Source organism: Triticum aestivum, chromosome 2D (assembly GCF_018294505.1).
Source record: "Triticum aestivum cultivar Chinese Spring chromosome 2D, IWGSC CS RefSeq v2.1, whole genome shotgun sequence".
NCBI lineage: Eukaryota > Viridiplantae > Streptophyta > Magnoliopsida > Poales > Poaceae > Triticum > Triticum aestivum.
In genome coordinates, this window is record NC_057799.1 from 35,219,519 (window position 1) to 35,246,258 (window position 26,740).

Consider the following 26,740-nt stretch of genomic DNA (forward strand, 5'->3'; position numbering starts at 1 on the left):
ACGGCTAGAGATGCGTCGACTGACAAATGGAATGCGGGGACCACATATAAGGATGATGGAGCCGGGGCCCAGGTGCGAGGATGTTGGAACCGCGAGCCGTCGATGCTACAATTGGCAACCGGGGATGTAGCGACCGACAAATGGAATGCGAGGACCACAAATGAGGATGATGGAGCTAGCTGTGAGGATGTTGTGACTATGACTCACAGTGTTGCTACCACGGCTGACATGACTGCGAGGGGAGCACGTGGTACTGGAGAAGGGGGACATCGAGCTGCTGCCTACAGTGACTACCAAAGTTGGGTGCGGCGAATATTACGAGGACGATGACCCTTGTTGACCCCAAATACCCTCAAACAGTTTAAGGTGGGTGAAATTGAACACTTTAAGGTAAGTGGAAATGTCAAATTCTGCAAATACCCCCAAACCAACCGTTATCTCTGAGTTGGTATGTGCGCGACCCTTCCTTCCATCCTCTACTACGCAATCCCCTCCCACATGTTTTTTTACGATTTTCCCCTAAACCACACGCACATTAACTCAACCCCCTTCCCTTGATCTCCCATGTTCTGCATTAACTTAAATCTTACCAAAACCTCAACTAAATCAAAAAAAATCTTGTCTTTCTTACCCGTATCTAAATCAAATCAAATTTTACCAAAGACTAAACTAAATCAAAGCTTTTATTGCTTTTCTTCTATTCATCTATTCATACTCAAAACAAATCAAATCATATCAAAGCCTGAAATATAATGTACCTGTAAAGAAATATAAGAGCGTTTAGAACACTACTTTAGTGATCTAAACACTCTTATATTGCTTTACGGAGGGAGCACTGTATAAGGTTACATCGAACATGATTCATGAGCAACTAAAATATGTATATTTTCGTTGCAACACATGAGCAATTAGATAGTACGCTTCGACCCGACTGTACAGTGGACCTCAAACAGAACACTTCGATCCCGACTCGCCGCGCTAGGACTGTCTCGACCCACCGCCGCCGCCAGCCCGCCCAGCGCCGCCGCGGGCAGTTCCTCCATGGGAAGCACCGGCTAGCCGCCTCCCGTTCCCCCGCCAGCTGCTCCGCCTGCGCCTGCCCCTGCTCTGCTCCGCCGCCCGCTCCTCCCTACCCCCAGCCGGTGCCGCCTGCTCCTCCCTACCTCCCGACGCCGCATTCGACCGTCCCCCACGCCCCGACGCCCCCAGTCCCCGGCGCCGGCAGGCAGACGCGGTCGCCAACGCCAACCGGTTGCAGGTAGCGCGGTGTTCTTCTCCATCCTCTACGTGTTACAGTTCAATTCGTTGTCAAAACTGCATCATGCCCCAGCCCCACACATAGTCCGCATGTATGATTTGTTAATTTGGTTATATCGGCACAATTCCTGATGAACATAGATACAACCCAACCCTTTGCGCATATAGGGAGAGATGAGAAGGCTGTCCTATTTTTTTCTGTTTCCTGACTAGTATTGTTCAGTAACAAAGATACATTTTTTAGTATGTTGTGCTTGTGCCCGTGTTGTTGTATGTACCTAATTATTCAATTTCCTAGTGCCATTTTGCTAGTATGCTGTAGAGACGAGAACATCATGTCATGTGAAATGCCTTTTCAGCGGACGGGGACGTCATAATGCAGACGCCAGATATACATCATTTGCCATGTCTATGTACCCATCAGGATGCTTCTCCACACCATATAGCCAGCTGCGTTTGAACTAGTTCACTTTTCCCTCTTATGTAAATTCTTCTTGCTCTACTCTATTCTGAGCCACATATATGCATAAATTCTTTTTTTAGGGGATATATACATAAATTCGTTATGGTCCATTGCAACATTGATAATTGCCTCAACTTCTTTATGATCCATTGTTAACATTGATAATTGTATTCCCTAAAAAAATTGATAATTCTATTTAATTCTCTTAGATATTTAACTATTTCATTTATCAACCAGCTTATATACTTGTGGAAGATTTCCTTGGTAAGATATACTAATTCACCCTGCAGTTAGTATATTGATAGTAGGAACTGACACTAAACGTTTAAATAGGAGAATATGAACTGCAGCCTGGGGTAATTAGAGCTATTTATGAGAGACAGAGTCTCCTACTTTGTGTATTTAGTGTTTGCACTTTGTGCTTCTATCACATAACTTGGATCACCCTTGAAATCAAAACCTTCGAAGATTTTGTGGGTATCTTGTTATTGTATGTTACATGTATTTTTTTAAGTAATTTTGTATAATAAATTAATAATGAAAACCAATTGACATTATTTTGCAGTTTTAACATGGATCCCAACATGAAGCAGCTTCAAGGGACTCTGATTGACATAGAAACAGACGCAGAGCAACTTCTTCTGGCAAGGCATCAGGTCTGTTGGTGCTACTGGCTTGCTATTCATGCTAAAAGTCTCAGAATTGATTTGTTTTGATCTGTTCTGTATATGATCAGCTGGTGGAGAACGATAGAATGAGGAATGCTAACAGGGAGGCCCTAACTGCCCTCCGGAAAAGAGCCAAGACAACTAAAACCAGTGTCCCATCTCCATTTGAGATCGTAATGAAAGAGATGGAAGGAACTTCTGCCAAACAGCTAGTAAAGGAGATATGCTCAACTTGCGGGAATCACGACCCCAAAGAACATACCTGGCTAATGTTTCCAGGCTCAGATATTTTTGCTCGTGTTCCATTTCATGTAGCGCACACTGTTCTGGACAAAGGTATTTACCTTCTTGGATCTTGATCCATGCAATCTGATTTATTTCAATTTACTATTGAAGTAGGGTTGATACTAGTTTGTACCAACGACTCTGCCATCGATTTCAATATTCCGGTTGATCATGCTTTCAAATTTATTCATGTGTGTTGTTAATCCACTATGAGGTTTAAATTAGTTATTGTGTTTTGTTGTATTACTTGTATTCACCAAAAAAAATCATGTTGAGCTTAAGTATGTGAGCTTTCGATGCCATCGACATGTGAAGTAGTGATTGGAGTCCCTGTCTGTTCTGTTCTAAGCTTGCATTTTATCTGCAACCTCTTCTGAACGCAAACTGTTACCATGATATGTTGCAAAAGCTTTGTTTAGCCGAATGCATGATTTATCTTCAAAAAATTATGTCTCTGATGCTCATGGTCTTGATTATCACTGTTTTTGCTAAACTTTTGGGGATTTTTGTTTCCAAGTATATCTTGTTGAAGGAGCGTTTCCACTTTAATGTTCAAAATTGGATCTCTTTCTGTTTGAACCCTTCAATTGTATATATGCTTGTCTAAACGATGCAGATTGTGATATATGTCTGTTCAAGATTGGGCTGATGATTGTGATATCCAAACGATGCAGATCAAGAGCATCTGGACTACGACACCAAGAAGCTGCAAAGCTTTGTCAAGGAGAAATCGTTTGCGATCTCCGAGAAAGGCGCCCTTGCGGACAAAATCAGCCCGGGCATCGTGAGATCCCTCGTCAGCCTTGCAGATAAACCTAAGTAGTAGGTACACGCCGCAAGGGGCAAATGAATCATGTCTGTCGGTCCCAGTCCTCAACAGCTCGAACATCTCCTAAGATGAAGCTTCTGCCGGGTTCACCAATTGTGTTTACTAACAGCCCTGATGTTTTACCCGCATCTCGGTTTGGTTTCGCCGCGCTGTGAGATTAGGCCGTTGCTACGAACGAGAGAATTGTAGTCGGCCGACATTTAACCCTTGTTACCTATCATCACTAGGTGTGGTGTGTTGGCAAACCTGAGTCCTGAGCCTGAACCTGTTCCTGTACCCTGTTATCTTCATTCAAATGAAGTCATAACAGTATCATGCCGGGAAAGTTTTATCTATTTATCCGTGTACCGTCCTTGAGTGAGGACATGTTTTATACGGCGGTTGGGAAAATTCCCTTTTTCTCTTGGATGACACGTTTTATCTTTGGTTTGTGGTGAATCTAAAATTCAAACCATGGTTTCCATGCGCAGGTAGATATGAAGTCAGGTTGAGAAACATGGGGAGGCACTGACGATGAATGTAATGTGCCTGGACATGGAGAGCCATGCTGTTGGCGGATATTGCCGGCACCTCACCTGTAGGAGGCCTATGCATGTACTGTATATAGAGCGGCAATGAGGTTGGCAACCTTCAATGGTGCGAAGGGCAAGAGATACCTTGGCCTTTTGGTGCGAGGGTGAGGGGGACTGGGGAGCCCAGCACAGCACCTTTTGTTGTACAGGGAGATGTGGGCTATCTATCTCTGGTGACCATGATCGACTGTTCTCTGCAAGTAATTAACTGATGAGCTTTGCGATGATGATGATGGCTGGCCGGCTGGCTGTAGCTTGGGACTGTGCCATTCTTCTTCTGTCTGCAATTCTGCATCGTTCTTGTGCATATTGTGAGTAGTATCTTTTCTTTGTCGTTAAATGCGACTGATGCCAAGTCATCTTCTTCTTTTGTTCTTTTGGGAGGGCCATTACCAGGCAGACGTCTGCGTCTGGCGGGTGGGCCGGTGTCGGTGCGGCGGATTAGCTGATCAGATCCAACCCACCTCTCTGACTTAACACAAATGCATACACCTTAACTAAGTGCTCAGTGCTGGTTAAGGTTAAGCATGAGAAAGGGACGGCGATGGCCGGCACGCATCACATGACGACAGAGAGAGAGAGAGAGAGAGAGAGCCGAGGACGCATGTGATCCATACGTTGACGTCTCCGTCCGCTTGCTCGCTCCTCCCGGTAGTTAGCTGTACCAAACCCCAACGGTCCAGATCGTCCGTGCATCCCGGCATTAACGTACGTGCACGCCGCGGAAACAAAAACAAAATAGTAGTACTAATCAATGAATCTGGATGCAAACAAACTTTGGATTTGATTTTCCGCTCGGCACACGAGTTCGCGCAATGAACGTGCTGTACGGCCTTTCGCGGCTCGTCTCATGATGCTGCCGTGGCGCCGCTTTACATCTTTTTCTACGTGGGATTACAGAAGTGGATTTATGATTGCTGGTTATGGGTGGGGATGATGGAGGAACAAAAGGGAATGGGGTCGTTTTGGATGGGAAAACCGCAAAGAGCGCCGTGTAGGGCCTCCTTTTGATTCAAGGAATTTCATATGAGTTTTAGAGGATCTCAATCCATAGTTTCTTATGGAAGCCCAGGAATCGGGTGATCAAATTCCTATGGAATATATTTCAAAAAAAAAAATTCCTATGGAATATATTTCAAAAAAAAAAATTCCTATGGAATACATTCTTTGCCCTTCATTCAGTAGGAATCTTACGAAATCTCTCCCTCTCCCTCTCTCTATCTCTCTCTGGATCAACCCAAAAAATTCTGAAATAACAATATAAGCGTTTGTGGCACTCTTATATTATGAGACAGGGGGAATACCTATGCGGTATGTTCAAAACAGATAATGAGTGAATACTATTTACACTGTTCCCATTCGATTATGTCTTTTCTAGTTCTCTAACTGTGGTTGAATTAGGAACTGGAACTTTCCGAGTCTGTACAAAATACATGGATGTGCGTCTATAGATATTTTGAATTTGTTTGAACATGTTAGTATTTTTCAGAAAAATTGGTCTCGCCAAGCCAGATCGTATACTAGTTGAAAAAAAGAGAGTAAAAGATGGCTCGAGGAGTACTGAAAACGGGTGCAAAGAACTTAGGGCATCTTCAACGGCAACTCGTAAATTTTCCTCCCGCGTCACAAACCATATGAAACTCATGCAAAGACAACAGGTTTCATAGAAACCGGACAAATTTCATTACATTTTGGACATATTTTAACTAAAATAGCTAAAACTATGTGCACGTCCGGCCGCGCGGAGCTCCACTCCCACGACACGGATACACTACTGCCGGTCATGGCGGATCCCATTGTCTTTCCCATGTCCGGCAATCCGCTCGTGAACTAGCGTGAGCCCCAGAGGTATATCCCCCCCCCCCCCCCGGTATCTTCCTTATGTCCGGCTACGCCGCTCATCGGAGTGGCAAAATGGGGTGCTTCAGCCGGGAGGGGGGGATTGGGGGCTCCGCATCCGTGAAGCCTAGGCGGGGGTCGACGCTGGTTTGCACTGAACTGGGCAAGACACCGGCTGTGTATGGCGGCATCGCCTCGGCGGAGGCCTTCATGGGACCCAAGCGGTGGAGGCCTCCGGTGTTCTACTTCTAGATGATGGCGGGGGGCGCGGATGTGCTGGACATCGCGTCGTCAACCTCCACCGACAGGGCGCGATCACGGACATGTTGATGACGGATAGCGCGAGCAGCAAAAGCACGGGAGGAGCGGTGTGACACAGCGTCATCCACGGCAGGCACGATACCTGTGCTGCCGTGGTCCACTACGTGCCGGCCTGGAGCAACACGCCACTCCTCGGCGAGCTGGCTTGGAGTGGCGAGTTGCTAAATGACGCGCCGACTTGGAGCTTCTGCCTCCGTGAGCTAGCCGTTTGAATGCGGGCAGTCTGTGGTCGTTTGAATGCGGTGAGGAGGCGTGTTCATCCAGGCGAGCAGCGGACGACACTCTCTCGGCCGGCGTGTCGCTTCAATGCCCGCAGTGAAAGGTCGCTTCTGTCTGCCGCCGCCCTCTCATCCAGTCAAATCGCGGGCATCAATGTTGCGTACTGCATGCTTGGCGACCGACATGAATGCGCCACGGCAAGCAGTGCGGCATGTAGGATGAAAAGCGTGGGAGGGGCGGGTGGGGGGTTTGGATGGGCCAGGGCGGTCAGAAGCGGGCGTGGCAACGGTCCGGACGGCCTCAAAGCCCTCATGTTTGTCTCCGGTTTGCGGGGAAGACACGTCCGGACCGCCCCGTAGAACGATACGGATCCACGTCAGACAGCACGATCCGAACGTATGCACGTGATTTGAGAGTCCCAGTCGGAGATGCCCTTTTTGGCATTATTTTGCTTGCCCCACCCACTTTTGCCTAACTTTTAACAGTTACTCGTAATTATAAAAGAAAACACATCACAACATAGTTCAGCAACCGCAAATTGAGGCTTACCCTGGACGTTCTACCCCGTGCCATGTGCAATTTACTCCAACAAATTTATTTACTAGGCTTCTGGAGAGCCAACTGCCGATAAAAGACAAAAGCACGAGGGCTTGACTGCAAAAAGAACAGTCCCCCTACCTCTTCCCTACAGGCCAGGGCCACGGGTTCAACAGAGAGAGAGAGAGAGAGAGAGAGAGAGAGAGAGAGGGGAGAAGCAGAGTTTCCTTGCTCAGCCTCCTGCCCGTGCTCACTCACTGCTCACCTCACCTCCCCCGTCTTGTCCAAAAGATCCCCGGCCCATCCCCCCTACCCTCAGCGCCCGCCGAGATGGGGGGACTCCGCCGCGGCGGAGGCACGGACGGACTCCACTCCCACCGCCGCCGCCACCCCAGTCCCAATGCTCCGCCCCATCTCGCCGCCGGTACGCCTCATCCATGCACTCTTCTTCCCCCTCTGCTCATTTTATCTCCGAATCCTTATCTTGGATTTGCTCATGGGCGCTTCAATGTCGAGCCGGTCCCTTCCAGAGATTTCGTTTTTCCTTACCCGCTTTTGGAGCGGCAGCTTGGGGTTCATGTGACCGGCCATCGGCATTAGCTCCTGGTCTAAAAAGTTTTGCTTTTCCTCTTCCCGTTTTGCTCCTTACCCCCATCCTCTCCCCCCTTCTCCTCCAAGCAATGCGTTCCCCATGAGTACAGAGTTCTGGTTCCAGGGCCTTCATCCATCCTCACCGGGGAAGGGACAAGAGAGAGAAAGAAAGGAAGATTCATGGTGATGCCCGCCTTGTCTTTTCGGAGACACCATCGAATCACTTCTCCTGTAGTTAAATCATCCCGCCCACGACATTTTCGCGCGAATTCATGGCGATGTGCTTTGGATTCTTTCCTGGTCGCCACTCGCCGCTTAGTAAATTATTCCCAGTCCCGCCAGATCACGCGAAACAGGCCGTATTTCCCGGAACATGGCGCCATTCTCAAGGTCAGAAACTGTGCCAACAAACGTATACTATCCCAGTGACGCGCCCACATGTTCACGGAGCACCATGAAGCTTCGTTGACAATAGGGATTCGGTATTCCAATCAGCACTAATTTTTTTTAATATGTCAGCTTAAGCAAACTCGGGTTGTTTAACATCTGACAGGTACATTTTACTGTGCTCGCTAGCTGGGCTAAACAGTGTGTTGGGAGTAGTAAATCTGTACTAAAAGTAAGCCTTGTCTGGCCATTGTGTCGGATCCAAGTTAACAGTACTACGTACTCGTATATGTACCTACGCACTATCCGTTGGATGGTTGGTCGTACATAGCTTAGCTTGTTAGGAGTATTTATGTATATCTTGCATCGTTGCTGATTCCGGATCTATCTATCACTGTCCTGCGCCCACCCACCATTCATCAGCTCTGAAAGTTTACTGGCACAGAGTGGTTTCAGAGATATCTGCCATTCTCACCACAATCCTAGCTTAGCAACTACTCTAAACATATTGGTAATAACATATCGGTTCTCCCTTTCCTTCTGTGTTACCTCTGATCGCGATGCGCCTTGTTACTTTTGCCACCCTGAACTGTCCCTGTGGAGTTTATTCATCGGTGTCTTTATCTTTGATTCAGGAGTTGGATCCTCGAGCAAACAAGGAGGTGGACCTGGGATGCATTCCAATTCTTTGGTGAGTGGCCTAGTTTTCATCTTTTAACCTTTTTACCATGATGTAGGTAAAGCAAAGTTCCTAAGATAAGCCTATGAAAACCATATAGCAAGTTAGCAGTGGACTTAACTGAGGCAACCACTTGCACAGCTTAAAGTAAAAGCGGAATTAGTTAATACTTTGTTGTAGTAATTAGTTTGAGCATGTAAAAAAGGGTTAAGCATGTCAAATGCTCTATTGTTTTATAGCTTTTGTCTGCACGAAATTTTATTAGAGAACCAATTTCTTGTAATGTGCAGATTTTAGCCAAGTGCTTCATGGTTCAATTCTCTGTTCTCTTTTGCTACTAAAGCTATATCTTCATTTCTTACTACGCAGTTCAGTGTGTGATATCATTTCAAGAGCAAACCAGCAATCTCCGATCTAATGTTTTTTTTTTTCCTTTTCTCAGTTTGATGGGAGCAGGCTTTGTACACCCAAAAGAGCTGGTCGCACCCCAATGAAAATGCTAATAGATGACGACGTCTATAGAGATGTCACTGCTAGGCACACATCGCCTGGTGTTGTGGGAAGGCTCATGGGCCTTGACATAATGCCTTCACTTGGAGTGCACAACCAAGATACATGTAACGGGGACCGTTCACAGGGCAGGTCACCAGGGAGTTGCAGTGATAAATCAGGGAATTATAGTGACAGACATGCCTTCTCGGGAGACGTTCCACGTAGGGCAAGCACTGATGAGATTCCGGAATTCAAAGATGTTTTCGAAGTAATGGAGACCACCAGAATGAAGAACCGAAACCGTAACACTTGTTCTGGACATGACAGGGTTAACAGTGCTGACCTCAATTTTGTAAGGCAGAAATTTATGGATGCAAAACGTCTTTCTGCTGATGAATCTTTTCAGAGATCGAAAGAGTTCAATAGTGCGCTAGAGGCATTGGTATCAAATAAAGATGCTCTCATGGAAATTCTTCAAGAATCCAACAATGTTGCCGCGAGTGATCTGTCCGGCCTCGGTTGTCCTCCATCCTCTGGCGTAAACCGGATCACGCTGTTGAAACCATCCAGAAGAAGTAAGTTTATTGACGCAGATATTGTCTATCCACCAGAAGATGACACTGAACGGTGCTTTCACTCACCAAAAGAAGCAAAGCATTCTCCAAGGAAGCCTCACAGTAACTTTTCTAGTGAAGCTCCCAAAGTAGAAACTGGCTCTTTCAGACAAAAGTTGTCTAGGTCAAGCTACAGGGAGAGCATCGATAAGCGTGTTTCTCCCACTCGGATTGTTGTCTTGAAACCATGCCTCGATAAAAATCTGAACATGGAAGGGGCATTTCCAATAACCAATGACATGTTCTGCTCCAGTTACAGAAGGACTGAAGCATGCCTAGATGATGGCATTCAAAGGCAGCATGCAGAAGAATCCATGCCTCAGATCTCCACAGCATATCCCGATGCACGGCGCCAAAGAGCACAGGGGTCCAGAGAAATTGCCCGAGAGGTTTCGACACAAATGAAGACAGCTGCTGTCAGGGGAGTTGCAAATGGAAAACAGAAACTCAGTCCAGATATTGGGACGTCCAACCGGGATGAGCAGGTGTCTTTGTTGACATCCATGGCTAAGCTAAAAAGTTCGGCAGCATTGCAAAGATCTTCTGGTGTACGTGATGCTCCGGATGGTTCTTGCGCAGGGACTTCACCGACACATTCAGCTAAGAGATCAATTAGGAAGGAAGCAAGGAGACGCCTAGCTGACAGATGGAAGACGACCCAGCAACATCAACATCCATCACCAGATGGTAATGCTACATTCAGCACACTTGGGGACATGCTTGCTCTCTCTGACAAAGAGACCTCAAAGTTTACTTCAGGGGCAGCAGCTAGCCGGCCATGGCCAGAGGGTGAGTCACTTAGGGATGTGATGCCAGGATCATGTGGTTATCCTCTTGGTATCAGCAGCAATGATGGCTGGAAAGATGAGAACATATGTGGCTTAACAAGGTTGGAGTCTGTTTCTACATCATCCATCAACCGAGGCAGTCCAAAATCGAGCAGCAGAAAAGCAAGTAACAGGCATGGTGAATATTCTATGGCAGAGAACGTCATCGGATCAGGGCCTTATAATTCTGAAGATATGCATCAGGACAGACCAAGGAGATTGTTAGTCAGAAGTTCGACGCATCGCTCTGATGAAAGCGATGTGCAGTCTCTGGATGAAGTGCAAAGTGTGGTGACCGAGCGCGAGATCCATGTGAATTTTGAAGAACCAACTTACACCGGTGCAGTGCCAGAGCTATCTGAAACTGGAGGAAGACTTGTGCACGGTGGAAATTCTGACCATTTGGATAGCAGCCATGCAGTTCCAGAATGGCAGGGGGAGGCTCAGGCTTCTGCACAGAACATGATGCTGGACCAAGAGCACGCATTCGCAACAGATGACCATTTTATTGTACCTAGTCCTAGATATTCAGCGTCTCAGGTATGTTTATTTTATGCTGAGTCAAGTTTCTTCGAAGTATGGCTAAGCATTATTTGCATATACTATATGAGTTTATGATTTCCCACCCATCTGTTCAGTAAACTGAAGGTTTTTGGTTGGTCTATGAATTACTAATCTATAGTTCTGCTGCACTCAGATTGAGGGGAATGGGCAAGATCGATGTGATGACAATGAAGCTCCATCCGATCATCTGACAGAATTAGTATCCGTCGTGAGCTCCAACGAAGACGAACAGCCGAGTCCGGTGTCTGTCCTCGGATCGTCGGTGGACGCCGAGGACTGTTGTTCAGGAGGTTTTGAGAAAATAAGTGCAGACCTTCAAGGCAAGTGCAGAAACATGCACACTGCCAAACCACCTTCCTGTCACTGTCCATATCACTCACTTGACTTGCTTTTGTCTGTTACAGGGCTGAGGATGCAACTTCGGCTGCTCAAGATGGAGGCGACGGGCAACGCAGATGACGAAACCGACCTCGCTTTGTTCAGCGACGACGATGAAACCGCCGCGAGCTGCGAGCTAGCCAACGAAGGCGTGCCGACAGTGTCCCGTACTTTCCGGGATGAAGACGAGAGGGACTTCTCTTATGTGGCTGACATGCTCACATTTCTAGCCAACCAGAGTTCTGAGCATGATCTCCTGCTCGGCGTGCGCTATCTGTCACCGGGGTCTCCGGCGCGCGGCGACGCGTACGATGAGCTCGAGAGGAAGTACGGCGAGCTCGTCCCGTGGGCGCGGCCCGAGAGGCGGCTCCTCTTCGACCTGGCGAAGGATGTGCTCGTCGACGTGGTCGCCTGTCTGACGCAGTGCGGCGGTCAGCAGGGGCTGGCGGGGAAGTGTCGGCAGGGCATGGAATGGGACAGGGAGAGGGTCGTGGAGGAGGTGTGGGAGAGGGTGCGCCGGCAGCGGCGCGAGACGGAGTGCTTCCAGGAGGAGAAGCTGATGGGCGTGGGGTGGCTGGACTGCGAGGATGTCACTGATGAGATCGTGGAAGACATTGGGAGCATGCTGGGTGAGGATCTCCTGGAGGAAGCCATAGCTGATCTCTATCTGCTGGACCTTTTTGGTTAAGGGATGAGCTTTCATGCTGCATTTTTGCGATAAATAATAAAAGCGCCCTTTATCGAGAAAAGGAAGGAGGTTCATTTCGGCGATTTCGTGCACCAGGAAATATCAAGATTTGTGAAAGAAATGCTAGTGTTTTGGGTCTTGCTCGGTTTAAGCAAAACTCTGTAGCTTGTTTATGCCAGCCCAGGTAGACAGGTGGCTGATGCAAATGTAATATCCCAGTTCCATGTATCTAGTAATATATTCTATATATAGCGACGATAATTGACGGCGATGAATGTAATTATTTATAATTTCATATATATGGCAGCAGTCATTTTTCTTCCTTCTGGTTAATGTGCATTTTCGAGTATGGATTCAGTAGTCAGCTGGTGATATGTTGATGCCATGAGCAAGGTTTTTCGTTTGTTTGTTGTATTGGTGAGCCGTTGCTCTCATCAGTTTTCTCCTTTCTGCTGGGATATCCAGCGAGGAGGGATGGTGAGTACATCAAGTGACCGCATAGCGCAGTGGATTAGCGCGTCTGACTTCGGATCAGAAGGTCGTGGGTTCGACTCCCACTGTGGTCGCCACTATTTTTCCTTTTTTTTGGTACTGCATACTAAAAATTCCATTAGACATGACCAGGTCGTAATTATTTTTCGTACTGCATACTAAAAATTCCATTAGAAATGACCACTCAACTCCTTCACGCTCTGTTGTTTTGCTATCGATTTGCATTAAAAATCGCTACTTAATTCCTCTTCTGTGAATTCTGTCTAGATTAGAAATGACCAGTTGCTCCCTCTCACCACTGTGAATTCTCTCTTCTACAGATTAACGTTTTCACCACCATTAGAAATCACCTCTTACTCTCTGCAAATTCTCTTTTTTTTTCATGCTCTGTTTTTTCTGTTATTGATTTGCATTAGAAATCACCACTTAATTCCTCTACTGTGGTCGCAATTATTTTTGTAGCCAATGCTAACATTTCCATTAGAAACCACCTCTTAATCCCTCTACTGCAAATTGTCTGTTTTTTAGTTCACACTGTTTTTTTGTTATTGATTTGTATTAGAGATCACCACTCAATCCCTCTACTGTGAATTCTATTAATTTATGTTAATAATCTGCATTAGAAATGACTGCTTGCTTCCTCTCACCACTGTGAATTCTCTCTTCTGCAGAATAACTTTTTCATGCTCTAATTTTCTCCATTGTTCTTAATAATTTGCATCAGAATCAGCAGTCACTTCCTCTATTATCCACTAAATTCTGACCTCTACGCGACAACTGTTCCATGCTCTCTAATCGTTGAAGATCAATCGTATCACACGCTAATCGCTTATTACAATTCTAGCAGAGAACTACTGAATAGAAGCTCAAACACTTTTACTTGAATGAATCAATGGCCGATCAGGCTTGCAGTTCTCGGGTCTGAACTCTGAACCTGAACTTCCATGATTTACAGCGCTAGCAGTCTGGGGGCCTGGGCACAGGCTGCCACCCAGCGCAGAGCTGAATGACCTCCTTGAGAGCCGGCGACGCCGCCTCCATCGTCCACCTGTCGTAGTACTCCTCCGGCCTGAAGACGCACTCGGCACCCGGACCGTCGACCAGGCACGGCAGCGCCCCATGCAGGAACGCGTCGCCCTCCGACCGGATCCACCCAGCCACCGTCTCTTCTCTGTCAGCAGCCTGCAGCAGCATTCATCAGTATCTGTAACCAAGATGTATGCAAATGCTCAGCCTCGTATCATCTTGTCTGAAGATGCAGGTATACCTTCTCCGGCATGTACTTGAAGACCGTCTTCTTATGCCCTCCTTCGTATATGTTGCACTGGGACACAATCTGCAAATGGAGGTATTGACTGATTCATTAGAAACTGATGATCTCCAAGTAAGTGTTGCCGGTTGCAAGCATTTGGAACAGTGCATTGAAATGAGCCACCTGAGCTTCGACACCGGCGCAGACGGCGTATATGCCCCAGTCCCTGGTGTAGTTGTTGTAGAGGTGGACCTTGCCGAAGCGCAGGCGCGGGTGCCTCTGCCGCGTGCCGTCGAAGAAGCAATGGTGGATGGTCACCCTGATGCACCTGTCGTCGACGTGCGTCGGGTCCGCGCCGATGAGCATCGTCTTGTCATGCCTTGCAAAGTGGCATCTGTGCAAAAATGCAGTCACATACAGGCACATGTTCATCAGCACAATTGTCAAAGGAAATTAGTGGAGAACTGAAGATTGCGTGATGTTGTACACAGAAATTTACTCTAGTTGGTGTTAGGAGGGGCGGTAAAAAAAAGGAACTACCTGGAGACGGTGATGTCGGTGCTCTGGCGGGTGATGTCGATGAGGCCGTCGTCGTAGTCGGCGAGGGAGCAGCGGTCGATCCAGATGTTGGTGGAGCCGGGCTTGATCTGGATGCCGTCGACGTCGTGGCCCCGGCCAGCCTCGAACTGGAGGTTGCAGACGATGACGTGGTGGCAGTCCTTGAGCTGGAGCCCCTTGCCGGTGAGCCGGACCCGCTGGCCCCGCCCGTCGATGGTCTTGTGGGAGGAGACCCGGAGGTAGGTGTGGAGGTGGATGTCGCCGGACACCTCGAAGACGATCCACAGCGGCTCCTTGGCCCGGCACGCCTCCCGCAGCGTCCCGTGCCCGTCGTCTGCGCGCCGATCGATCAATCGGTCAGTTCCTGACAGGGTTCCGGAGCAAGATTGAAGGCGGGTAAAAAGGGGGACCTTGGAGGGAGGTGACGTGGTAGAGGGCGCCGTGGAGGCCCCCGATGGCGCGGCGGCCGAAGCCCTCGGCGGCGGCGGCGAGGGCGCGGAGGGTGCGGTCCGCATCGGCGTAGGGCGTCCGCGGCTGCGGGGGGCGGTGGGCCTCCGTCGTCACCGTCCCCGGCCCCGTCTCGGCGTCCATGCCGGGGCAGGGGAGGTAGGCTGCGGCGGCGGCGGCGGCTGGAGTCGGAGGAGGACGCGGGGGCCGGGGGTCGGGGGAGGGGAAGGAGATCCAGCAACAGCAGAGGCGGGAGAAACAGGAGGCACGGGCGCCCATGAAATTCGGCCGTGTCGGTGGAATTTCCGCCAAATGTGGTGAGGAATCCACACACTCACTCGCTCAGGACTCAAACGTCTCGACCCAAGTCTTCTTTTCCTCTCTTCCAATAAAAGAAGAAAAGTCTTATTTATCCCTTGTGAAACACGGACGCAGACGCACCGTTAAAGCCCACACCCACTCCACACCCTATATGAGCACCTCGAGAGAGTGAGCCACTCAAAAAATAACAACAAAGAACCTCAAATAAATTCAGAAAATACGCAAGCAGCTATATCTACAACTTGAATCCGAGAAGGTTCCCTAATCATTTAAGTTATTCTTAGTTCACATTTTTTTCTCTCTTTTGAAAGGCAATGGAGTGCATCTTTCTTTGCTTTGCCTTTTTGTTTTCTCTTTGCAGACAAGTAGTTCTTCTTTTGCCCTTCTATTTGTTCTCTTCAATGTTCGTCCCCTTCACTTCCATCGGTATTCAAAAAGTATCGGGCCGTTGAAAGTGTTACTCTGTTCCTGATCTCATACGGACTCATCGTGAACAGTAAAATCGGGAACACAATAAGGGGGGAATTTTTTTTGCAATTGACATTGCTTAGTGTTTACCTACGTGTGAATTTCCATGAATGATGAATGAACTGCACTAGTGCTAGCCTGGATACAAATAAAACAAAATCAGTGCTTCAAGATGCTTTTGGAAATAACCTTTTTGGAGTATTGATTTTATTTTTTATACGGAGCGTGCCGATTGTTTTTTCATCACGAAAATTTGCACATGAGCAACACATCCAACCATGATTGTTCTAAAAAAACATCAGATATTATGAATTCTTTTACTTTTTTGGATTTTATACTATTTCGTGTATATGTGCTCGAGGAACAAAATCCGTTGTCTTTGGAAATAAAGAGACATGCCACACAAGACCCCTCTATCATTCAACGTAGCTTTCATTCCTACAGGTCCAGTATTTAATGATCTAACTGTTTCTTCGAGCTGACCCACTGCCATTTAATGTTTCATGATTCTTTTTAGAGGAAAAGAATAGCAGACCCCGGGATATTCAATTATGTTTTCGATCTCACATGCGCCCGGGCAAACAGTAATGTTGCAGAATAGCAAAAAAAAAGATGGTTTCCCCGGCAAAATGTTTGAATGTTCTAACAGCATGCAGCAATTCCATAAAAAATTGACACTCATGGTGCTCTAAATAAAGAAACAAAATCAGTGCTTCAAAAAGGTTGAAAAAACATGTTCAAGATGCTTTGAACTTGCGGAAGGATGGATGATAGAGGGCTCCCGTATTCAGGCATGTTTGGTTCATATGTTCAAGATGCTCTGACACATTGCTAAATTCAGGCATGTTTGGTTCGTATCCACACATTGCTAAATTCTCGTCACAAGTGTGGCAGCTGTTTGTTGCCACGCTTCCTTAGATACGAAGCAAACAAATTCGGTCCCAGTTTTATTATAGGGTCCTGATAACGCCCACACGTGTGGCATACTAGACATTCGCCCACACACCGTATGTGGCGTGAGCACAAGGTAGCCCACACGGGCTGTGTGAGGGCGAACATTAGAATTGCCCACACGTGTGGGCGCAGCTACTTCGTGCCACACGTCCAACAAGTACTACACATCCCCACCCCACGCGTGTGCCACGAGGCAAATATGCCCACACGTCCTAGCGCAGCTACGTTAGGTACCCGTGGGATGACGATTTAGTTGCCATCCAGGATGGCAGATGTAGTTATCCGAGATGGCAAATGTTGTTGTAAAAGCATGGCAACTCTCTCTGTTTTGGTTAACTATAGTTGCCATGTCTAATTTATGGTAGTTGCCGCGTGTAATCAAACCATAGTTGCCGTGCGTGATTAACTACTTGTCACCTATGGTCAAACAATAGTTGCCATATGCGTTTACCTAGTTGCCACGTGTGGTCCAACCATAGTTGCCATGTATGGTTAATCACAGTTGCCATGTGTGTTCATCTGGTTGCCACGTACGCGCAACTGCAGTTTGCCGTCTAGCAACGAATCATAGTTGTCATGTGTGTTTACATAGTTGCCATGTATGCGCAACTGCAGTTGCCAGCCAACAACGTACGGGTGTCGTGTGGGTGAAAAGCAGTTCGCTCACACACGCGTGGACTAGGTGGTTGTTTGGTTAGAAACTAGTTCGCCCACACAGCGCAGCTGGCAAACCGCGTGTTGCAGGGCGTGTGGGCGAACTCTCTAACACCCACACACCAGCCCCGTCATGCGTGGCACGTAAATTCTGTCTCAATGTGTTAAGATTCATGCAAACTGCACTGGACGATGACCCACGCGTGTGGGCGAGTTGCAAAACTACCACACGTGTGGCAGTTATCATTTGGGTTATTATATATATGCACATATTTTTGCCAAAACTTGCCACAGTTGCGATGATCAGCATGTTCACCACACTTTCTTTCTGTCTTGCCACAACTTAGGAAAAATATCTCTACTATTAAAGGAGAATCGAACGTCGTGATGGTTCGATCTCCCACAACCCTCCTACTATTCCCACTTACCCCGCACGATAAAAACGATTTCCACTTCCCCCGTACGAAAAAAAGAAACCCACGTACAATAGAGCAGCCACGATCGGGCACACGTCCTTCTCCCCATCTCTCACCGGGATAATCCCCTCCCGATCCCATCTGTCTACCTAGAAAAATCCCTCGACCGTCCAGCCCGAACTGCCGCGCCGGTGAAGGAGCCCACAACGAGGAGTCCCTCGATCCAATCCTCGCCCTCCCCATCGCCGTCGGCCCCGTTCCTTTTCCCTCTGTTGGCCAGCCCGAACCGTCGCGGCCCTCGCCGTCATCGCCGGCGACCCCGCCCCTCTTCCCTCCGCCGTCCAGCCCGAACCGTCGCTGCCCTCGCCCTCTCCTCCATCGCCGGTGGCCCCGCCCCTCTTCCCTCCGCCGTCCAGCCCGAACCATCGTGCTGGTGCAGGGGCCCAGGGGACCCACGTGAAGACAATGGCGTAAGCCGCGTCATCGAGGTCGAGGGGTCCCTCAAGCCAATCCTGGCCCTCGCCGGCATCAGCGGTCCCGCCCTTCTCCAGGGGGTCAGTTACTCAATCTCGGTCATCCGATTCATCTCCGTCGAGTATGTCACTGGTGCGGACGCTGCGTCAGACAACAACAACGCAAGCTCATCGCTAGCTCATATGAGTCTTTGGTCGAAGCCCTCCTGCCGCCGCTCTCCGCATGTTTCTTAGACAAAGGGAAAGACGAACACCGGCGTCAGCAAGGTTGTTATCCCATCTCTCTCTCTCTCTCTCTCTAACTTTCTTATTTTTTTACATCGTTGTCACAATATTGATCTGTGTTGCTATTGTTGTCTGAGTGAAGTGACCGCTGTTGTTGTAAGAATAGAAGTGAGCTGCTGATTTTGAATAAAATTGACTTGCTTGCAGATTCTTGTACGGGCAGAAGAAAGGTAGAATTGACTTGTGTACGGACTATTGTATGGATGTCAATGGCCGTCACCCGTCAAAGGAAGGTGACGCCAGATGTTGTGGAGGTGACGCACTCTGCCGATGAGGAGCTCCGTGTCAAAGACGGTGGTGGCTGACGAGCAGAGTCTGCTTGTTGAGGAGGTCATCCACCGTCATGCACATTCCTGGCTTTGGAACAACTTGGACTTATTTGATTTGGTTCAGTTCGATTTGATTTGATAGTTGTGGTGGTGTTAAATTATCAGCCGCCGCATTTTTTTGGCAGATCTTTACTCCAATGGAGTCCCTGAGGTTGAAGTAGGAGAGGAAGAAAAAACACATCATTGCATATTTGGGTTTAGTGATAATGCTTCCATATGTTCTTGATCCCCGAGATACGACTTACCTCTATATGTACTTTTCTTGCTGGTGGGACATAACTAGAACTAATATTTTGTGTGGAACATAACTAGAACTAATTTTTTGTGTGGTTTTACCATGTTTTAATTGTTGAAAAAAAATTATAATTTGATGCCCCTTTTTTCCTTAACAATTATAAGTTGGAGTAAATCCTTGTGTTTGGCTTCAATTTTTTGGTTTGGATATCTACCCAACATTAAAACTGCCTGTTGTACAAGGGAAGTTCCATATTTGCGAGATAATTTTCTATAATGCAGAACTGTAAGAATAACCCTAAGAACCATCTTTACAACCTGATGTTACTTAATAATAAATAATGAGTTACCTATACAAGAAGATTTAAATGCTTAGCTTTTCATGCCTTAGTTAGAAATAGATGTGTGATTTCAAGGCTCGTACTGACTTTTCGTTATCCTGCTTTTCCTCTCAAAGGCTAGAGAGAAATCATTCAAGAAAGCTTCATAGTTATGTAAGTGTTCAGAATTTTGTTGCTAATGATTATTTACCTCTGTTTGCATGATGTTATGTAAGTGATTCTCTCTCTTTTTCTTTCTTTTCCACGTCTAAAAACTGCACATATTGACTGTGAGATGAAATTGTCATTGTTCATAATTTAAATGTTTGACACAAGGCCGGAGCCTAGAATGCTAGCTTCTTAATGCTACTTCACGGGTTGCCATGTCGATGTTTCCCCTTTTAGACGGAGATGGTCGTGTCAAAGGTGTCAATGGCAAGGTTCTTCGCCATGTCAGGCCTCTCCTGTGCCTACCTCATGAAGATACACCACCAATACATTGAGTTTCCACTGGTTATACTTCTTTACCGATGTAAAGTAGTTAACTGATGGTTTTGTTGTATACTCTTTGGGAAGCCATTGATCTGGTACTATAGACTGAGGACGAGCTGAAGAAAATGTGAGCCATGGGAGGAGAGATTTACTGGAGCAAGGTGAACAACGGTGGCAGCGACCAGATAGGAGACGTCGGGAATGAATGTTTTCTCGTTCTTGGTGCTTTGGCTGTTGTACACTAAAGTGGATGGGAGATCTGCAAGTTAAAGTAAATATCATGGTATTCCTCTCACGCACCTTGTTGCATATACCCTCATAACCTCTGTAGCTCTGCCTTTACCGTTCGTTGTCTTCTCTGTTCCTGACAAGTATTGACTTCTCTTTCACTTCCTTGCTTGTATATACATGCTATGATGTATTGTAATATAGATTGGATTTCATATACATGTACTATATTGATTTTAAGTGTTACACACATGGCTCTTGGTCGTGTTCTTCTGATCTAACGGCTCTGCATCTAATTGATACGACAACATTTCTTGTTCATGCTGTAACTATGATCATGCTTTAAGTAATTTTATTTACTGATGTGAATGCACTCATGATCTGTGTGGCTTTGTGTTAAAGTGTTCCAATATTATTTTTGTGTTGTTATCAAGTAGGTAGTTCTGTGTATTTTTGTATTTTTTTATGGCAATTTCTTTGACCTGGTGGATGATTCAAATCCATATAGCTTGTGAGGTGATGGCAGTCTTCGGCGGCATTTTCATCTGTATAAGTTTAAATGTCTTTCCTATAGAGAAATAAAATGCAGTCCACTTAATTTTCAGAATAACAACTCTTGGTGACTACTATTTGTGAATTGCATATAATCCTTTGCAATTTTTGAATAGTTAACACAAGGTATTCGTTCATATCCTTAATTGTTCCATTGTGATGGTACTTGCATTACTCTCTGTTTGCAGATATATTCTTTTATGATTTGTTCATAATAATTTCTTGAGGACAACAATTTAGGTGGAAGATATGCTACAGACTAGGTGGTAATAATGCCCATCATTTACAATTGCAAAACTCTTAATAAATGTCTTGATAATCTCAAATAATAAACTACTGATTATTTTTCCCGACATTCAGAAATGCATAGTGAGCTATATGTCTTCACCCCAAGTAGTCTCAGCCATAAGGCTTGGCTACTAAAAGCAAGGGCCCCAACTCAAAAAAAAAAGCAAGGGCTCCGATCAACAGTATGGATCTCTAACCATAAAAGAACATTAAGGATTTGCACATATGTCCTCACATTGATTATGAGATTATGAAGGGAATTGAACTATAAAAGGACATTTTAACTTGTTTCTTTTCTCGTTTGATTTTTTTCCGGGAGTTTTTAACTTACAAGAATCATGCCATCTACAATGGTATGTGTGAAACTATGTCTTCTCGTAAAGATAGCGTATGTATTCTTTTTATCCTTTGAATAAAGAAAAATAAGATTCATATTATGTACTCACTCCGTACTTGTTGCTCAAGCGGATGTATCTAGCACTACTATTTAGTGCTAGATATACCCGTTTGAGTGCCAAGTAAGTATCTAGCACTATTTAGTGATAGATATATTCGTTTGAGCGACAAATAATTCCAAACAAGAGGGAGTAGGTTTTAACAGCTATGTCATATAATTATTGTTGGTAAGATTGGTGGTTACCTTTTAATTTTGAAAAACAAGCATGGTATGTAAATTGTTATGGAGATTAACATGATTTTCCCGTGTTAAAGGACAACTCTTCATCCCCAAGAGAATATTATTCTCTTCATTGTATTATGCCAACCCTTGTGGAAGGCCATGGGAAGGTAGCTTAGAGCAACTCAACCGCAGCGACCCAAATCGTCTGCCTTACATCCGCGCGGATAAAATACAACGCCCAATGCACGAACCCATTTCTATTTTCTGTCCGTTTTGTGTCCACTCAGACCTATTTTCGGCTCAAATTTGGGTCCAAAGCAGACACAAAGCGGACGTTTGACCCACTTGTCATTCACCCACCCATCCTTTCTCTCTCTCACTGGCCCACTGAGTTGCTCCACCGAATGCCAATCACGGTGGTGCCGCGCGCCACAGACGTGCACGACCGCGCCGCCTAGCCGCCTTGCTGAAGACGTGCACCACCGCGCCGCCCGGCCGCCTCGCCGGAGACGTGCACCATCGCACGCTGGAGCATCTAGGCCGACGGAGCGTTGTAGCTACCTCCACGGGACACCCGCTCCGACGCCGAGGCGGCTGCCCTTCGGCGAGACCCACGGTGGCACCAAGGGCGAGGAGGTCGATGCCACCCCTTCGGATTTTGTGACTGCGTCGTCGCGCCCAATGTGCCGCGCCGCCATCTCGCTCCCGCACCCGTCTCTTCCCGTGCGCCTACACTGTCGCCGTGATGCCGCTGGACGCGAGGAGCAGCACCGCAGTGCCTGCGCAAGGCGATGGCGGACGCCGCGGGGACACGCGGGTGGTTGCGAGAGGACGCGGACGAGCGGCATCACGAAGGCGAGCGGGTGCGGCGGGCACTGCGGGAGGTCGAGGCGGACTGCGCGGGTGGGCGCTACGGGCGACTGCGCAGGCAGCGGCGGGCGCGGGGACACGACACTGCAGGACGCGGGCCCGCGAGCGAGGCGCGGTGAGCGAGCGCAGCTGGGCGGGGCGGGACCTGCAGGCGCGGGGCGCAGCCGAGCTGGAGGGTGTGGCGGGGAGGGAGCTATGGGGTGGGGCACGGCCGAGCAACATGGCATGGCGGGGCGAGCTGCGGGGCGGGACGGCGCCGCGGGAGCTCGCCGTCTAGGTGTTCGACCGAATGTCGGGGCCGACATGCCATAAAATGCATCCGGGCCCGTTGGGCGCACCGGCCGATCCAGACAAAAAAGCAAACACGAACAGGCGGACGAGCAACCCAAACGGATGAAAAACAAACAAAACATACGTCCGTTGGAGTCACCACGTTGGAATTGCTTTTAAATGATTCAAGAATATCATCAATCCTGATAGTAGAGGGGATCGGAGTTAGGGAGGCGTTTTTTTTTACATTTACATCTAATTTTTATTTATTAGTAAATAGGGGCGGGTTGACATTATTCTTTTTTGTTAAAGCATTTTTTAACCCGTGGCAACGCACGGGCACTCAACTAGTACATATAAGCTATGAACCAAACATGCCCATATGTTCCCCCAAATGCATGAATGAGAACTTTTGGTTACAATATATTATACTCCCTCTGTCCAGAAATACTTGTCATCAAGATGAATAAAAAGGGATGTATCTAGATGTATTTTAGATTTAGATACACCCCTTTTTATTCATTTTGATGACAAGTATTTTCGGACGGAGGGAGTATATGTGAGCGCTACACATATGTGAGCACAAGCTAATCAATCCCCAAAATGTCATCAAATGTCCAGTTGCGAGAATAGCTAATCCGGCCTGGTCACGCTCGTGGTATTTCCGCAGTAAATTGTCAATGTAGGACAGTCATGATCAACAAGTCAGATAAATATAATACGTACGTAATAATAACTAAAAGGAAAATATCTAAGACAAAGACGCAAGAGAAAGAATCCCACTAGGTGGAGGGATACACATCCGTGGCAATCCAAACAGAACAAAGTCAAGCATTACCCAGCAGACGGTGGACACAGACTAAGAAACAACAGACCACATGATATAATGACAAAGTAGCCATTTTATTTATGTACAGGTCACACAAGAACAACACACAGTTGCAAACTATATCATATATTCATATCAGGCAGTTCATGTGAGCGCTCTAAGCAGGCACGGCAAAACTTGGCTCGGTCCAGCTGGTTGGGTCGACGACGATGCACGGGTCGTCCTTCTTGAACTCAGCCACCTGCAGAGTTCATCAGAGGAAAAGGAGGATTACACATAGAAGCAGAAGCTCAAGAAAACAACATGCTTGACAGGGATATGATGCCAAACCATTTCTCCACAGCTGGGGCAGTAGTGCTGTTTGTGCCAGAGGCAGTCCATGGAGGGGCACAGGAAGCACACGCCCAGAAAGAAGGGCATCATGCAAGCCACAACTGATGCGACGCTCGGCTTCGACCTGTTCAATGTGTAACGAAAAAGGCTTAGCATCAATGATTTCAATTACATTTCACTATCATGGCAAGTACTCCAAGGAATATTGCGTTCACGTCTCCCTCGCCTATCTATTCACACTTCCGCACGCAAAACTACAAGACTGGTTATTACTCCCTCCGCAAACTAATATAAGAGCGTTTAGATCACTACTTTAGTGATCTAAACACTCTTATATTAGTGATCTAAACACTCTTATATTAGTTTACATAGGGAGTAGCAATCAAATATACAAGTAGGATAGACAAGCCAAACTGAACTATAACAAAATATTGTTTTTCCACAAAAAAGATAATGAAAGTAGCTCCTCGCTCTTTTCATGGCTATATGCTGGAGTTGAGGTAGAAGTGGCTGACATCAAGCAATGTATGGACAGAAATACACGATACTACCAGAAAATGGTACTAAGCCGGACTCCTCAACACAGGATAATGCTCATTTAAGTTTGCCAGTCAACCAAAATCCCCAGAGAACGCACTAATGGTATCCCCAAAAGGTGTTACAGCATTGAGATAAATGACACTAGGAAATGCGAATAGAATAATAAGATGCTATCAGGCTGCAGGTAATGTATTACTTGGAAGGTCTTTGCATAACAGAGAAATGCTAGATTAAGGTTTGGTTTGCTAATTAATAAAAACATCTTTCCAACATATCTGCTACTAGCATTCCTAAAAAAAACCCTGCAGAATACAAGATAACAAATAATATAAATACATACATTAGATGTCATGGTATATGTCTTGAGGCTAATGCTATTTCAAGGAATCATTGGTCTCACCAAGCAGGGTTCAACATCAATTCAAAGTCAAAGCTGAACTTGGGATCACGTTTGGATAAAGCTCATATAGTCTTGAGCTATGTGTTTGGTTTGAAGGGCTAAATAATATTAAAATAAAATAAAGAACACAACTAGAATTGGAATGATGGTGTGTCCAACTAGAATTGGAAAACAGAAGCTACAAGTTAGAGATTCCGTTTGCTGCTTGGTTCTATTTCGGATGTTCTGTTTGGAATGGTATAAGAAATGTGATCAGGCATGAACTATATGGAGTTCAAACTGTTTCATGTATCCCTCACAATATCACTAGCCAGCATCTCTAATGATTTTATCCCGTTGCCCGCTAAAACTGGAGAACTATAATGTTTCTATGTTAGAGTCAGGTCTTTTGACTTTTAGCATTCAGAAATCATCCATACGTTCTAGTGATAAGAGGAGCACAGGATGGTGGCATAGAAGGTTGATGATTGTGTGGCACCCTTGACAGCAGACTCTTTGATGGTCATCCGGATATATCTTCAACACATAATTTTGTTCACAAAATTAAACTTGAATCCATCTAAGCTAAATATTACTCAAATGTTAGTCAGAATCATGGGTACAAAGAATGTAACCAGAATGAAACTCCACTTTAATAGTTAACATATCCTCTAACTCAGCATCATAATAAGTGTCAATCCTCATGGGTCTCCCACTAAACAATTTTGAAGAGTATTAACAATCTTATGATTTTGACTATTGACAATCATATTGCACCATCAACCAGGACATCAATGCAGAATATAAACAAAAACTCGGGGGCTCTAACATGCTGGGGCAAAGAAGTTGCAGAACTACTAATGTTACCTAGCACCAGAAAAACAGAATAAGGAAGTACGATCTTCACAGAAAATTTTGTTCACCAAATCAACTTGAATCCATCTAAGCTAAATATTACCCAAATGGAAGTCAAAATCATAAGATTACAAAGAATGCGACCAGAATGAAACTCGCTTTAATAGTTAAGATATTCTCTAACTCAACTTGACAATAAGCGTCAATCCTCATCACCTCTGCTGCTCTTCCATAGGCCGCACTAGACTTCCGGATAACCATCATCTCTATCTTTCACGCCTATCTATCACTAGAACATCACTATTCTGAACCCTTTCACTCGAATCAAGCTAGCCATCAGAACGCACGAAGGAAGAGGGACAGCTAAAACAAAATTCGGTCAGCATCAATTCACAAATCACTAGGTCTCATCCTCGAATCGCACCTAAACCTCATAGATGTCACATAAATTCCCCAGACAAACGGCGCAAGATAAGCAACACGGGAGGGGAAAAGGGGGGGAAGGGGAAGGAGGGGGAGATTAGGGGTTGGTCCCTGACCGGACGGAGGTGACGGCGGCGTCGCCGCAGGACTGGCAGTGGAAGGGGGCGGGCGTGTCGCGGAACATGGTGTGCTGCAGCGGCACCCCCTTGGGCGCGCCGGCGTAGATCGCGTTCGGCGGCACCCGCCCCGCCGCGTAGGGGTCCGGCGGGTAGTAGTAGCTGCCCTGGGCCTGCGCCGGGTTGTACGGGATGCCGAGGGCCGGCTCCTCGCCGGCGGCCTTGGTCGTCGCCATGGTCGCTGCCGGCGGGCGGGGATCTGGGCCGGGCGGTGCGCGGTCGCCGGTCGTGGCTGGGGGTTCTGCCTTCTGTGCCGTGCGATGACAGGCAGGCGCGTCGAGGCTTGAAACGGACGGCCGGGATGATTTATATCCCGTCGTTATGAAAGTCCTTTCTTCTCCGTGTTGAAAAAGGATACGCGATCGGTTCGGCCACCTTCCATGAAGGAGCCTCCCGCCTTCCACTTTCCGTGTCTGACATGCTCTAGGCTTGTGAGCCGTTTGCTACATACGTACGCTTGTGAACATGTTGCA

At 46.9% G+C, this 26,740-nt stretch overlaps 4 protein-coding genes and 1 non-coding gene across 6 annotated transcripts; 3 read left to right on the forward strand and 2 right to left on the reverse strand.

Moving 5' to 3' along the window:
* The first annotated feature begins 925 nt into the window (after nucleotides 1–925).
* LOC123051345 (uncharacterized) lies at nucleotides 926–4,301 on the forward strand. 2 transcript variants are annotated; one of them, XM_044474207.1, is made up of 5 exons: nucleotides 926–1,258; nucleotides 2,286–2,376; nucleotides 2,457–2,724; nucleotides 3,348–3,499; nucleotides 3,973–4,301. In XM_044474207.1, exons 2-4 carry the CDS (start codon nucleotides 2,293–2,295, stop codon nucleotides 3,494–3,496), a joined length of 501 nt encoding a protein of 166 aa, XP_044330142.1. In that variant the 5' UTR covers nucleotides 926–1,258; nucleotides 2,286–2,292; the 3' UTR covers nucleotides 3,497–3,499; nucleotides 3,973–4,301. The 2 variants fall into 2 exon arrangements, with proteins under 2 accessions (XP_044330142.1, XP_044330141.1); XM_044474206.1 differs by lacking the exon at nucleotides 3,973–4,301 and having other exon boundaries at nucleotides 3,348–3,847.
* Nucleotides 4,302–7,172: 2,871 nt separating this feature from the next.
* On the forward strand, nucleotides 7,173–13,884 carry LOC123051347 (uncharacterized). Its single transcript, XM_044474208.1, has 6 exons — nucleotides 7,173–7,414; nucleotides 8,604–8,659; nucleotides 9,090–11,120; nucleotides 11,278–11,464; nucleotides 11,549–11,971; nucleotides 13,732–13,884. The coding sequence occupies exons 1-6, from the start codon at nucleotides 7,321–7,323 to the stop codon at nucleotides 13,773–13,775; spliced, it is 2,835 nt and encodes a 944-aa protein (XP_044330143.1). The 5' UTR covers nucleotides 7,173–7,320; the 3' UTR covers nucleotides 13,776–13,884.
* On the forward strand, nucleotides 12,703–12,776 carry TRNAR-UCG (transfer RNA arginine (anticodon UCG)). The gene has a single exon. It is a non-coding gene; the product is annotated as a tRNA-Arg (tRNA).
* Nucleotides 13,366–15,347, reverse strand: LOC123051348 (probable pectate lyase 4). The gene is made up of 5 exons (XM_044474209.1): nucleotides 14,923–15,347; nucleotides 14,495–14,846; nucleotides 14,138–14,348; nucleotides 13,970–14,038; nucleotides 13,366–13,884 (listed from the first exon to the last, which is right to left on the reverse strand). Exons 1-5 carry the CDS (start codon nucleotides 15,236–15,238, stop codon nucleotides 13,660–13,662), a joined length of 1,173 nt encoding a protein of 390 aa, XP_044330144.1. The 5' UTR covers nucleotides 15,239–15,347; the 3' UTR covers nucleotides 13,366–13,659.
* An 8,155-nt stretch (nucleotides 15,348–23,502) lies between these two features.
* Nucleotides 23,503–26,589, reverse strand: LOC123051349 (GSH-induced LITAF domain protein). The gene is made up of 3 exons (XM_044474210.1): nucleotides 26,208–26,589; nucleotides 23,892–24,018; nucleotides 23,503–23,802 (listed from the first exon to the last, which is right to left on the reverse strand). Exons 1-3 carry the CDS (start codon nucleotides 26,441–26,443, stop codon nucleotides 23,719–23,721), a joined length of 447 nt encoding a protein of 148 aa, XP_044330145.1. The 5' UTR covers nucleotides 26,444–26,589; the 3' UTR covers nucleotides 23,503–23,718.
* Between the last annotated feature and the right edge of the window lie 151 nt (nucleotides 26,590–26,740).

What these genes read in the sequence shown, in the direction of transcription:
- LOC123051345 (XM_044474207.1), top strand. Translation starts at nt 2,293, where the DNA reads ATGGATCCCAACATGAAGCAGCTTCAAGGGACTCTGATTGACATAGAA. An exon ending in TTCTTCTGGCAAGGCATCAG is followed by an intron (nt 2,377 to 2,456) that starts GTCTGTTGGTGC and finishes GTATATGATCAG; the next exon opens with CTGGTGGAGAACGATAGAAT. An exon ending in GCACACTGTTCTGGACAAAG is followed by an intron (nt 2,725 to 3,347) that starts GTATTTACCTTC and finishes CAAACGATGCAG; the next exon opens with ATCAAGAGCATCTGGACTAC.
- LOC123051347 (XM_044474208.1), top strand. Translation starts at nt 7,321, where the DNA reads ATGGGGGGACTCCGCCGCGGCGGAGGCACGGACGGACTCCACTCCCAC. An exon ending in TCCGCCCCATCTCGCCGCCG is followed by an intron (nt 7,415 to 8,603) that starts GTACGCCTCATC and finishes TCTTTGATTCAG; the next exon opens with GAGTTGGATCCTCGAGCAAA. An exon ending in CTAGATATTCAGCGTCTCAG is followed by an intron (nt 11,121 to 11,277) that starts GTATGTTTATTT and finishes TGCTGCACTCAG; the next exon opens with ATTGAGGGGAATGGGCAAGA.
- LOC123051348 (XM_044474209.1), bottom strand. Translation starts at nt 15,238, where the DNA reads ATGGGCGCCCGTGCCTCCTGTTTCTCCCGCCTCTGCTGTTGCTGGATC. An exon ending in CCACGTCACCTCCCTCCAAG is followed by an intron (nt 14,847 to 14,922) that starts GTCCCCCTTTTT and finishes ATCGGCGCGCAG; the next exon opens with ACGACGGGCACGGGACGCTG. An exon ending in GCGCCGGTGTCGAAGCTCAG is followed by an intron (nt 14,039 to 14,137) that starts GTGGCTCATTTC and finishes CTCCATTTGCAG; the next exon opens with ATTGTGTCCCAGTGCAACAT.
- LOC123051349 (XM_044474210.1), bottom strand. Translation starts at nt 26,443, where the DNA reads ATGGCGACGACCAAGGCCGCCGGCGAGGAGCCGGCCCTCGGCATCCCG. An exon ending in GCCGCCGTCACCTCCGTCCG is followed by an intron (nt 24,019 to 26,207) that starts GTCAGGGACCAA and finishes CACATTGAACAG; the next exon opens with GTCGAAGCCGAGCGTCGCAT. An exon ending in GCCCCAGCTGTGGAGAAATG is followed by an intron (nt 23,803 to 23,891) that starts GTTTGGCATCAT and finishes TGAACTCTGCAG; the next exon opens with GTGGCTGAGTTCAAGAAGGA.